Consider the following 12884-nt stretch of genomic DNA (forward strand, 5'->3'; position numbering starts at 1 on the left):
AAACGGGCTGCTTTGTCCTGGATGGTATCAAGCTTCTTGAGTGTTGTTGGATCTACGCCCATCCAGGCAAGTGGGAAGTATCCCATCACACTCCTGACTTGTGCCTCGTAGATGGTGGACTTTGGGGAGTCAGAAGGTGAGATTCTGGCCACAGTATTCCTAGCCTTTGACCTGCTCTTGTAACCACTGTGTTAATGCGATGAGTCCAGTTGAGTTTCTGGCCAATGGTAACCCCAAGGGTATTGACACTGGGGGATTCAGTGATGGTAACACCATTGAATGTCAAGGGGCAGTGGTTAGAGTATTTTTTATTGGTGATGGTCATTGCCTGGATTTGTGTGGTGCGAATGTTACTTGCCAGTTGTCAGCCCAAACCTATTGTCCAGATCTTGTTGCATTTCAACATGGACTGCTTCAGTATCTGAGGAGTTGCAAATGGTGCTGAACATTTTTCAATCATCGGCAAACATTCCCACTTCTGACCTTATAAAAGAGGGAAGGTCATTGATAAAGCAGCTGAAGACTGTTGGGACTAGGACATTAGCCTGAGGGACTCCTGCAGTGATGTCCTGCAGCCAAGATGATTGACCCTCTACAACCACAACCTGTGTATCTGGTATGTCTCCAATCAGTGGAATGCTTGCCCCTGATACCTCTTGATTCCAGTTTTGCTAGAGCTCCTTGATGCCACACTGAGTCGAATGCGGCCTTGATTCAAGGGCTGTCACTCTCACCTCACCTCTGGAATTCAGTTCCTTCGTCCATGATTGAACCAAGGCTGTAATGAGGTCAGGAGCTGAGTGACTCTGGCGAAACCCAAACTGGGCACCACTGAGCAGGTTACTGCTGAGCAGATGTTGCTTGAAAGCACTGTCGATGACCCCTTCCATCACTTTACTGATGACTGTCAGGAAACTTATTGGGTGGTAATTGTCTGGATTGGAATCATCCTACTTTATGTGTACAGGATATACTTTGGCAATTTTCCACATTGTTGGGTAGATGCCAGTGTTGTAACTGTACTGGGAGAGCTTGGTTAGGGGAGCAGCAAGTTCTGGAGCACAGGTCTTCAGTACTATTGCTGGAATGTAATCAGGACCTATAGCTTTTACAGCATGCAGTGCCTCCAATGATTTCTTGATATCACGTGAAGTGCATCAAATTGGCTGGAGGCTGGCACCTGAGATGCTGGGGATTATTGGAGGAGGTCATGATGGGTCATCCACTCAGCAATTCTAGCTGAAGACTGCTGAGAATGCTTCAGCCTTATCTTTTGCACTGCCGAGCTGAGCTCCTCCATCATTGAGGATGGGGATATTTGTGGAGCCTCCTCCTCCACTGAGTTGTTTAATTGTCCACCACCATTCACGAATGGATGTGGAAGGGCTGCAGAGCTTAGATCTGATACATTGTTGTGGAATTGCTTAGGTCTGTCTATCACTTGCTGTTTGGCATGCAAGTAGTCCTGTTCGGTAGCTTCACTAGGTTGACACCTCATTTTTAAGTATGCTAGGTGCTGCTCATGGCATGCTTTCCTGAATGCTCCATTGAACCACTGTTAATCCTCTGGCTTGATGGTAATCGTTGATTGGGAGATATGTCGGGCCATGAGGTCGCAGATTATGCTGGTGTACAGTCCCACTGCTGTTGATGGCCCACAGCACCTCGTGAATGCCCAGTCTCGAGTTGCTAGATCGGTTCGAAGCTTGTCCCATTTTGCAAGGTGATAGTGCCACACAACACGATGGAGGCTATGCTCAATGTGAAGGCAGGACTTTGCCTCCACAAACACTGCGCAGTGGTTACTCTTATCGATACTGTCATGGACAGATGCATCTGCAACTGGCAGATTGGTAAGAATGAGGTCAGGTATATTTTTTCCTCTTGTTGATTCATAGCAATTGAGCCTTCAGCCCCTTCTGGTCCCACAGCCTTCAGCCCAGTGACCCTGGAACCTTTTCCCTTCCAGCCTCAGAGCCTTCAGCTCTTTCTGGTCCCACAAGCCTTCAGCCCTGTGACCCTGGAACCTTTGTCACTTCCAGTCCCAGAGACTTCAGCCCCTTCAGTCCCAGAGCTATCAGTGCCGTGTCCCCATGTCTTCAGCTCTGAAGCCCTAAGGCCTCTCCTGGAATTCCAAGTTCCTCTCTCAGTATTCTGGGAGAAGATGGACCAGCAACATTTACTAAGAAGTAGGAAGCGAAGGAATACCTCCAGAGATAAACAGAAGTTACAGCATGTGGTAGAGACAGCTGAGGGACTTCACTGGTGCATTCTGGGAGAATTCAGACCAGCAACATTGACTAAGAAGTGGGAAGTGAAAGGTCTGGTGTCAAGGAGTGGTAAGCCCGAAACACTACGTTAATGTTTCCCTCTCTCCCTCCTCTTCTGACCAAAAAAAAGGAAGGTAAAAGTGAAGATAAGAGTTTTATAATTTCTCTTAAATAATTTAATTATTGCTCGAAATGTTGGTTAGTGGGGTTAAATGGTGCACTTGTGAGACGCGGAAGGTCCCGTGGCCTTTAGAGCATCTCGGACAATGAAGCCTGCAGGAAATGTATCCAATTGCAGCTCCTTACAGACTGCATGGGTAGGTTGCTGCAGCAGTTGAATGCACTTAGGAGCATGAAAATGGCAGAGACCATCATAGATAGAAGCTTTAGAAACGTGGTCACACCCAAGGTGCAGCAGATAGATGGGTGACCACTAGAAGGGGCAGGCAGTCAGTACAGGAATCCCCTGCTGTCATTCCCCTCTCTAACAAATATACCATTTTGGATACTGCAAGGGGGGATGGCCTATCAGGGGATAACAGCAGCAGCAGCCAAAGCAGTGGCACAATGGCTGGCTCTGCTGTTAAGCAGGGAGGGACAAAGAGTACTACAACAATAGGTATAGGAGACTCTATAGTTAGGGGTTCAGATAGGCGCTTCTGTGGATGTGAAAGAGACTTCAGGATGGTATGTTGCCTCCCTGGTGCCAGGGTCCAGGATGTCTCTGAACGGGCAGAAAGCATTCTGAAGGGAGAGGGTGAACAGCCAGAGTTCGTGGTACATGTTAGTACTAAAAACATAGGTAGGAAGGGTGATGATGTCATGCAGCAGCAGTTTAGGGAGTTCGGTAGAAAGTTAAAAAGCAGGACCTTTTGGCTTGTAATCTCAGGATTACTCCCTGTGCCACGTGCTAGTGATGCTAGGAATAGGAAGATAGTGCAGCTCAATATGTGGCTAAACAGATGGTGTAGGAGGGAGGGTTTCAGATATCTGGGCCATTGGGGTCTCTTCTGGTGCAGGTGGGACATGTACAAGAAGAACGGGTTGCATCTAAACTGGAAGGGCATAAATATTCTGGCTGGGTGATTGCTAGTATCACATGGGAGGATTTAAATTAGTTTGGCAGGGGGGTGGGAACCAAAGAAAAGGTGGATTAGCTGAAGGGAACCAGAGAGTAAGACTTAGAGAAAGAGCAGGGTGAGGTTACTAATCAAAGAGGGACTGGTGGACTGAAGTGCATTTGTTTCAATGCAAGAACTGTAACAGGTAAGGCAGATGAACATAGAGCTTGGATGAATACTTGGAACTATGACGTTGTTGCCATTACAGAGACTTGGTTAAGGGAAAGATAGGAATGACAGCTTAACATTCCAGAATACAGTTGTTTCAGGCAGGATAGAGGGGGATGTAAAAGGGGTGGAGGATTTGCACTACTGGCTAAGGAGAATATCGCAGTTGTACTGTGGGAGGACATCTCGGAGGACTCAAACAGTCCAATACGAGGCAATACGGGTAGAGCTCAGGAATAGGAAAGGTGCAGTCATAATGTTGGGAGTTTACTCAACTGCCAGTGGGAGATGGAGGAACAGATATGTAGGCAGATTTTGGCAAGTGTAAAAGTAACAGGGTTGTTGTGGTAGGAGGTTTTAATTTCCCCTATATTTACTGGGACTCACTTAGTGTGAAGGGTGAGGATGGGGCAGAGTTTGCAAGGAGCATCCAGGAGGGTTTCTTAAAACAGTATGTAGATAGTCCAACTAGGGAAGGGGCCATACTGGACCTGGCATTGGGCAATGAGCCCGGCCAGGCGCTCGATGTTTAAGGCACTGATGGATAAAGATAAGTGTAGTCCTCAAGTTAAGGTGCTAAATTGGTGGAAGGCTAATTACAACAATATTAGGCAGGGACTGAAGAACGTAGACTGGGGCAGATGTTTGAAGGCAAATCAACATCTGTCATGTGGGAGACTTTCAAGTGTGAGTTGACAGAAATTCAGGACCAGTACATTCCTGTAAGGATGAAGGATAAGTATGGTAAATTTTGGGAACCTTGGATAACGAGAGATGTTGTGAGCCTAATCAAAGAGAAAAAGGAAGCATTTGTCAAAGCTAGGAGGCTGGGAACACACAAAGCAAGTATGGAATACAAGGAAAGTAGAAAGAAATTTAAGCAAGACTCAAAGGGGTCACGAGAAAGCATTGGCCAACAGGATTACAGAAAATCCCAATGCTTTTTATACATATATAAAGAGCAAGAGGGTAGCCAGGGAGAAGGTTGGCCGACTCAAGGACAAGGGAGGGAATCTATGCGTGGAGCCAGAGGAAATGGGTGAGGTATTAAATGAGTACTTTCTATCAGTATTCACTAAAGAGAAGGACTTGGTGGATGATGAGTCTGGAAAAGGGTGTATAGATAATTTCAGTCATGTTGAGGTCAAAAAGGAGTTATTGGCATTCTTGAGAAACATTAAGGTAGACACGTCCCCAGGGCCTGATGGGATATATCCCAGAGTACTGAGAGAGACGGGGGCGGGGGGGGAGGAAATTGCTGGAGTCTTGAGAGAAATTTTTGTATCCTCACTGGCTACAGGGGAGGTCCCAGAGGATTGGAGTATAGCCAATGTTGTTCCTTTGTTTAAGTAGGGTAGCAAGAATAATCCAGGTAATTACAGGCTGGTGAGCCTTACATCAGTGGTAGGGAAATTATTGGAGAGGATTCTTCAAGACAGGATTTAGTCTCACTTGGAAATAAGTGGACGTATTAGTGAGAGGCAACATGGTTTTGTGAAGGGGTAATGTGTCTCACGAACTTGATTGAGTTTTTCGAGGAAGTGACAAAAATGATTCATGAGGGTAGGGCAGTGGACGTTGTCTACATGGACTTCAGTGAGGTCTTTGACAAGGTCCCTCAAGGCAGACTGGTGCAGAAGGTGAAGTCCCATGGGATCAGAGGTGAGCTGGCAAGATGGATACAAAACTGGTTCAGTCAAAGAAGACAGCAGGTAGCAGTGGAAGGGTGCATTTCTGAATGGAGAGCTGTGAGAAGTGGCATTCCTCAGGGATCAATCTAGGACCTTTGCTGTTTGTAACATATATAAATGATTTGGAGGATTAATAAGTTTGTGGATGACACAAATGTTGGTGGATTTGGGGATAGCGTTGAGGACCATCAGAGGATACAACAGGATATAGATTGGTGGGGGACTTGGGTGGAGAGATGACAGATGGAGTTTAATCTGGATAAATGTGAGGTAATGCATTTTGGAAGGTCTAATACAGATTGGAAATATATAGTAAATGGCAGAACTCATAACAGTGTTGATAGGCAAAGGGATCTGGGTGTATAGGTACACAGGTCACTTAAAGTGGCAATGCAGGTGGAGAAGGTAATCAAGAAGGCATACGGTATGCTTATCTTCTTCGTCTGGGGTATTGAATTTAAAAATTGGCATGTCATGTTGCAGCTTTATAGAACCTTAGTTAGGCTGCACTTGGAATATAGTGTTCAATTCTGATCGCCACACTACCAGAAAGATATGAAGGCTTTGGAGAGGTTACAGAAAAGATTTACCAGGATGTTGCCTGGTATGGAGGGCATTAACTATGAGGAGAGGTTGGAGAAACTTGGTTTGTTCTCACTAGATCGATGGAGGTTGAGGGGAGACCTGATAGATTATGAGAGGCATGGACAGAATGGATAGTCAGAAGCTTTTTCCCAAGGTGGAAGAGTCAATTACTAGAGGGCACAGGTTTAAGGTGCGAGGGGCAAGGTTTAGAGGAGATGTACGAGGCAGATTTTTTACACAGAGGGTGGTGGGTGCCTGGAGCTCACTGCTGGGGGAGGTAGTGGAAGTGGATGTGGTAGTGGCTTTTGAGGGCATCTCAACAAATACATCAGTAGGATGGGAATAGAGGGATATGGTCCCCGAAGGATAGGGGGTTTTAGTTAAGGCAGGCAGCATGGTCGATGCAGACTTGGAGGGCCGAAGGGTCTGTTCCTGTACTGTAATTTTCTTTGTTCCTTGTTTGTTCAGTGCAGCCCCTTAAGTATTTCATCAGTACCCGAGGCCTCTCTGGAATTTTGATTTGATTTATTATTGTCACATGTATTGGGATACAGTAAAAAATATTGTTTCTTGCACACTATGCAGTCTCAAAATATACTGTTCATCGAGCACATGGGGGAGAAGGAAAGGAGAGAGTGCAGAATGGATGGCACAGTGGTTAGCACTGCTGCCTCACAGTGTCAGGGACCTGGGTTCAATTCCCGGCTTGGGTCACTGTCTATGTAGAGTTTGCACATTGTCCCTGTATCTGCATGGGTTTCCTCCGGGTGGTCTGGTTTCCTCCCACGGTCTGAAAGACGTGCTGGTTAGGTGCAATGAACTGAATAGGGAATTTCACAGTAATTTCATTGTAGTGTTAATGTAAGTTTTACTTGTGATAAATAAATAAACTTAAAACTTTAATATAGTGTTGCAGTTACATATAAAGAGAAAGATCAGCTTAATATTCAAAAGTCTGACGGCAGCAGGGAAGAAGCTGTTCTTGAGTCAGTTGGTACATGTTCTCAGGCTTTTATATCTGTCTGGTGTGCATGTAATCCTTGATTATGCTAGCTGCTTTTTGGAGGCAGCAGGAAGTGTAGACGGAGGCTGGTTTGCATGATAGATTGGGTCATGTTCATAACCCTATGTTGTTTCTTACAGTCTTGATCAGAGCATGGGCTATTCTAAGCCGTGATGCAGCCAGAAAGAAAACTTTCTATGGTGCATCCGTAAAAATTGGTAAGTTGTAGTGACATGCCAAATTTCCTTAGCCTACTGAGAAAGTAGAGGGAACTCCTGAGGCCTCACTCGGTGCTGTCCGAGTATTTTGCCGCTACTCCTGAGGTCTTTCCTGGAACTCTGCATGCTCTCCCGGTGAATATTTCCCGGTGCTACCTGAGTATTTTGCCGATATCTCTGAGGCTTCTCCCAATGGCTTTCTCATGCCCCCCACCCCCACACGCCCCCGCCTATGATTCCTGCAAGGAGGCCTGATAATTCAATGCAAATGAAAACAGCGAACACAAGTCTAATATTCTGACAAACAACATTAAAATAAAGTTATACTGCAAAAAGACAAACCTTTTCTTCAGTTACTTTCTGAAGTTCTTGTTTTGTAACTGATAGCTCATCTTTGACAGATAATAGCTCAATTTCCTGGAAAAAGGAAAATACAGTTATTAATATCAAATATTACCTTAGCCTGAAAGCCAATAATTCAATTATTTTAAATTAGCAGGAAGTTGCATCATTTCCTGGTTTTCTCTAGTCCTACTAGTCACAAGCTATTGACAAAAAATATTGGTATCTTTTAAATGTTATCCAAATAATCTATAGAATATTTGATAATATTAAATACAAATTTCTAGTCCTGACCTTTCTCGTTCTCTGACACCCCCATCCCACCAAGAATTTGCGTACACGCTGAAGGCACCCAAAGAACACTGCACCTATGCAAACCCAAATGTCCCAATTGAACTCTTTGTGCCAGCTCCCCAAAGCTTTGATCCAAGCGAGAATTGAGGGAGGAATTTTAGCTACCAACGCTGGACAGGTTATTGGTGGGTGGACAGATTAAAAAATTAAAAATAGGAAACCTGACTCCAGCCAGCCTCCAATGTTCTCACTCATGGTTTTAATGGAGTTTGTATGTACTAGCACAATGAAATCTTGAAAGGTGAGTCCATTGTTATATTAGTGAAGTTAAACTGCATTTTCAAATTAATGTTTCTAAACAGGTTTCCTAGGCTTCAGTAAATTTGACAGTAAAAGAGGTGAGATGGAGTGGCACTTCATGGGATGAAGGATAGAGGATCCAAAAGGAATTCTAAACTACTTCATGAAATACATTAAAAAGTATTTTATTGGCATCAAATACTTTCTTTCTTTCATTGCTCCCAATCGCTTTTTCATATTTAAAATTTGTTCATGTGTTGTGAGAGTCATTGGCAAGACCAGCATTCATTACCTATCCCTAATTGCCCTTGATAAAGTATTTTGTAGTGTAGGTATATCTCATGCTATTATAAAGGAAGTACTGGAAATTGGAGCCCAATACAGTGATGAAGCAGCCAGACATGGGGTAGTGATATGCTACCCTGAAGAACTCCTATAGCTATGTTCTGGGGCTGAGATGATTGACGTCCAATCATCACAACTATTTTGTTTTGTGCTAGGTATGAATCAGCCAGAAGAGTTGAATCATACTTAGCACAAAGTATGATTCCAACCAGCCTGTAACTTTACACAGATTGCTGTTGTAGGTCCTGAGGCAAAGGTAACTTGGGAGTGGCCTTTTCCTTTTGTGCGCGATAAAGGATGTAGGTGATGGAAACCTGATTGTGACAGAATTATTACATTGGCAATATGGAGAAAACTCCTTTTCTTTCTCCATTTTCCCTCCGGACAGCCTCTGAAAGTCAAAATTTTCTCCGGTAAGAAAAAGCTATTATGCCCCTTTTGGGAAACTCGAGTGCTACGACGTAAGTGAGGAAGCCTGGTCACTGAATATATGCATTACTTCTTGTGTGCTAGCAACATTGAAAGAGATGGAAAGCATTTTGCTAACAGCATGCGCGCCCATCTTTCAGTGTAATAAGAAGTCTGACCTATTAGGATGCCCCGACTCAAAAACGTGGACCTTGTAAAAAACCCCCAGCAATTCAACAGCAATATTCTTTAACATGAGAATCCCTGGGAAATCGGTCATTGAGTTCTTGGCTAGGTCGCAGAAATTAGCTGAACGCTGTGAATTTGAACCGCCACTTATTGAAATGTTACAGGACAGATTGATATGTGGTATAAATGACTTAACCATCCAAAAGCTGCTGGCAAAACCAGATTTGGACTTTAAAAAAATCCATTATCCAGTTGTCAAAGAACCATTTTTGTCAAGAAAATGTTATGGAACTATACAGAAGGTGTCAAACTATCAAGGAACTGCCCAAAGTTACTGGGTGAGTTGGCATAGAAACCATGGTGTTGGGTGGGTGGCATAGATTGGCATGAAATGGGAGTATTTGGAAGGGAGAGGGCTGTATTTTGTTATATTATTAAGGGTGAGGCAATGGCCGACTATTAATCCAGAAACTCAGCTAATGTTTCAGGGGACCTGGATTCGAATCCCGCGATGGCAGCTGGTGCAATTTGAATTCAATTTAAAAAATCTGAAATTAAGAATCTACTGATGACCATGAAACTGTTGTTGATTATTGGAAAAATCTATCTGGCTCACTAATGTTCTTTAAGGGAGGAAATCTGCCGTCCTTACACGGTCTGGCCTACATGTGACTCCAGAGCCACAGCAATGTGGTTGACTCTCAACTGCTCTCTGAACAAGGGCAACTAGGTATGGGCAATAAATGTTGGCCATGATGTGGAGATGCTGGCATTGGATTGGGGTAAACACAGTAAGAAGTCTCACAACACCAGGTTAAAGTCCAACAGGTTTATTTGATAGCAAAAGCCTCTGGCTTTTGGAGCGCTCGCTGCTCCTTCGTCAGGTGAGTGGGATTTCAGTTCACAAACAGGGCATATAAAGACACTTTCTTCCTTTGGACCCATGGTGAACAATGACTGAAACAACTATATGATAACATATCATATAGTATGGTATGAGTCATCGATCGACAGTTCCAACGCGCCACAGCAAAAATCCACACCAATCTCCTCAGAAGACAAACACGGGACAGAGCGGACAGAGTACCCTTCATCATCCAGTTCTTCCCCAGAGCACAGAAGCTATGACATCTTCTTCGGAGCATTCAACATGTCATTGATGAAGACGAATATCTCGCCAAGGTCATCCCCACACCCCCACTTCTTGCCTTCAAACAACCGCACAACTTCAAACAGACCATTGTCCACAGCAAACTACCCAGTCTTCAGGAGAACAGTGACAACGACACCACACTTTCCTGCCATAGCAACCTCTGTAAGACATGCCGGATCATCAACACAGATGCCATCATCTCCCGTGACAACACCATCCACCACGTACATGGTACATTCACTCGCAACTCGGCCAACATTGTCTACCTAATATGCTGCAGGAAATGATGTCCTGAGGCATGGTACATTGGGGAGACCATGCAGACACTACGACAATGGATGAATGAACAACGCTCAACAATCACCAGGCAAGAGTTTCTCTTCCTGTTGGGGAACACTTCAGCGGTCACAGACATTCGGCCTCTGATCTTCGAGTAAGCGTTCTCCACAGTGGCCTTCACGACACACGACAACGCAGAGCGCTGAGCAGAGACTGATAGCCAAGTTCCACACACATGAGAACGGCCTCAACCAGGATCTTGGGTTCATGTCATACTATCTGTAACCCCCATGACTTGCCTGGGCTTGCAAAATCTCACTAACTGTCCCGGCTGGAGACAATACACATCTCTTTAACATGTGCTTAACTCTCTCTCCACTCACTTTGTCTGCACCTTTAAGACTTGATTGCCTGTAAAGACTCACATTTCAACCATTATTTTGTAAATTGAGTTTGTGTCTTCATATGCCCTGTTTGTGAACTGAAATCCCACTCACCTGACGAAGGAACGGTGAGTGCTCTGAAAGCTAGTGGCTTTTGCTACCAAATAAACCTGTTGGACTTTAACCTGGTGTTGTGAGACTTCTTACAATAAATATTGGCCAGCCAGCAACACCTGTGTCCGACAAATGAATAAAGCATTTTTTTAGGTAGATGGAGAAAGAATGACACAACATTGATTTTAACTAAAATAATAGCAATATTAACTTTAAAAAACATGGTGAAAAATAGTGTGTCTTGTGCACTAAACAGGTAAAGCATACCATTCATTGAGAAGGAAACATAAAGAACATAAGAAATAGGAGCAGGAGTAGGCCATCCAGCCCTTCGAGCCTGCCCCGCCATTCAATAAGATCATGGCTGATCTGTCGCTGCTCAGTTCCACTTTCCCGCCCTCTCCCCATAACCCTTAATCCCCTCTCCTATCAAAAACCCATCAACCCGCGTCTTAAAAATATTTAGCGAGGCAGCCTCCACCACTTCAACGGGCAGAGAATTCCAGAGATTCACCACCCTTTGATGGAGAGACTGCAGAATGCTGTGTTCCTATCATAGCTAGGGTGTAGAGAAAGATCAATTTAGTGCAAGGTAGGTCCATTCAAAAGTCTGATGGCAGCAGAGAAGAAGCTGTTCTTAAGTCGGTTGGTACGTGACCTCAGACTTTTGTATCTTTTTCCCAACGGAACAAGATAGAAGAATGTCCAGGGTGCATAGTATCCTTAATTACGCTGGCTGCTTTGCCAAGGCAGCGGGAAGTTTAGACAGAGTCAATGAGTAGGAGGCTGGTTTGAGTGATGGACTGGGCTTCGTTCATGATCCTGGAAACTCAAATAGGTGTGAATTGCGATGTGATAGATTACATTTAACAAGACATAGTGAGGCATAGGGTGGCACAGTGGTTAGCACTGCTGCCTCACAGTGCTAGGGACCCAGATTTGATTCCCGGTTTGGGTCTCTATCTGCGTGGAATATGCACATTCTCCCTGTGTCTGCGTGGGTTTCCTCTGACTTCTCCCACAGTCTAAAGTTGTGCAGGTTAGGTGGATTGGTCATGCTAAATTGCCCCTTAGTATCAGGGGAACTAGCTCTGGTAAATGCATGCGGTTGTGGAGATGGGGCCTGAGTGGGATTGTGGTCAGTGCAGACTCTATGGGCCAAAAGGCCTCATTCTGCACTATAGGATTCTATGTTTCTATGAGATGGTAATGTGCAAAACCTGCACCTATACTCAGCTTTCCTGTCTTGGTTGGGTTGTTAAAGTGTTTTTTGCACTGGAACAAGAACAGGCAACAATACTACTGCTATTACCCTCTTCAGTCATATCTAACTATGTCTTCTTCACTACAATAGAAGATTTCTTCCTATTTTGATCATTTGGATGGTGATCAGATATAATTGTTGTAACACAGTGTGTTTTTGTACTGAAGACATGATGAGTAGAATCTTCCCATCCAAGGGAGAAGCCTTTGGAAGCAGATGTGATGGGGAAGATCTGAAATCTCAGCACCAACTAATTGACCCAATATATCCCTGCATTCTTAGATGTTTTGATGTGGGTATGCCGGCGTTGGACTGGCGTAAACACAGTAAAAAGTCTGACAACACCAGGTTTTAGTCCAACCTATTTATTTGATAATATACTCGCAAGCTTTCGGGTTAGCCCCTTCATCAGGTGAAGGTCACCTGACGAAGGGGCTAACCCGAAAGCTTGCGAGTATATTATCAAATAAATAGGTTGGACTAAAACCTGGTGTTGTCAGACTTTTTACTGTTCTTAGATGTTTAGCAGAGTCAGGTACGTACTCGTGGGACACGGAGTGGTTATTATGAATTGTTCTTGATGTCCCATGGCCCATGTGAGTGAAACACATTATCTCAACTCTTAGCAGAGATACCAGTCCCCTCTCCTACTTACAACATTTTATGATCTTAGGATCTTATTTCCCGTACATTGTTAGCTCTGCTCTATGTTCTTACCTATAATTAGAATCCATCTTTCACCAACGTATCCACAGCT

The 12884-nt window shown here is 44.3% G+C and overlaps 1 protein-coding gene across 1 annotated transcript in view; it reads right to left on the minus strand.

The window, feature by feature from the left end:
• Positions 1–12884, minus strand: part of LOC145356920 (synaptonemal complex protein 1-like) — a 144075-nt gene that overhangs the window by 42525 nt on the left and 88666 nt on the right. The window contains exon 8 of the mRNA XM_080209921.1: positions 7399–7473. Coding sequence (XP_080066047.1) covers positions 7399–7473 — 75 coding nt within the window. The remainder of the gene's footprint in view (positions 1–7398; positions 7474–12884) is intronic.

The sequence above is a fragment of the Carcharhinus amblyrhynchos genome, chromosome 22 (assembly GCF_965287045.1).
Source record: "Carcharhinus amblyrhynchos chromosome 22, sCarAmb.v2.hapA, whole genome shotgun sequence".
In the NCBI taxonomy this organism is placed as follows: domain Eukaryota; kingdom Metazoa; phylum Chordata; class Chondrichthyes; order Carcharhiniformes; family Carcharhinidae; genus Carcharhinus; species Carcharhinus amblyrhynchos.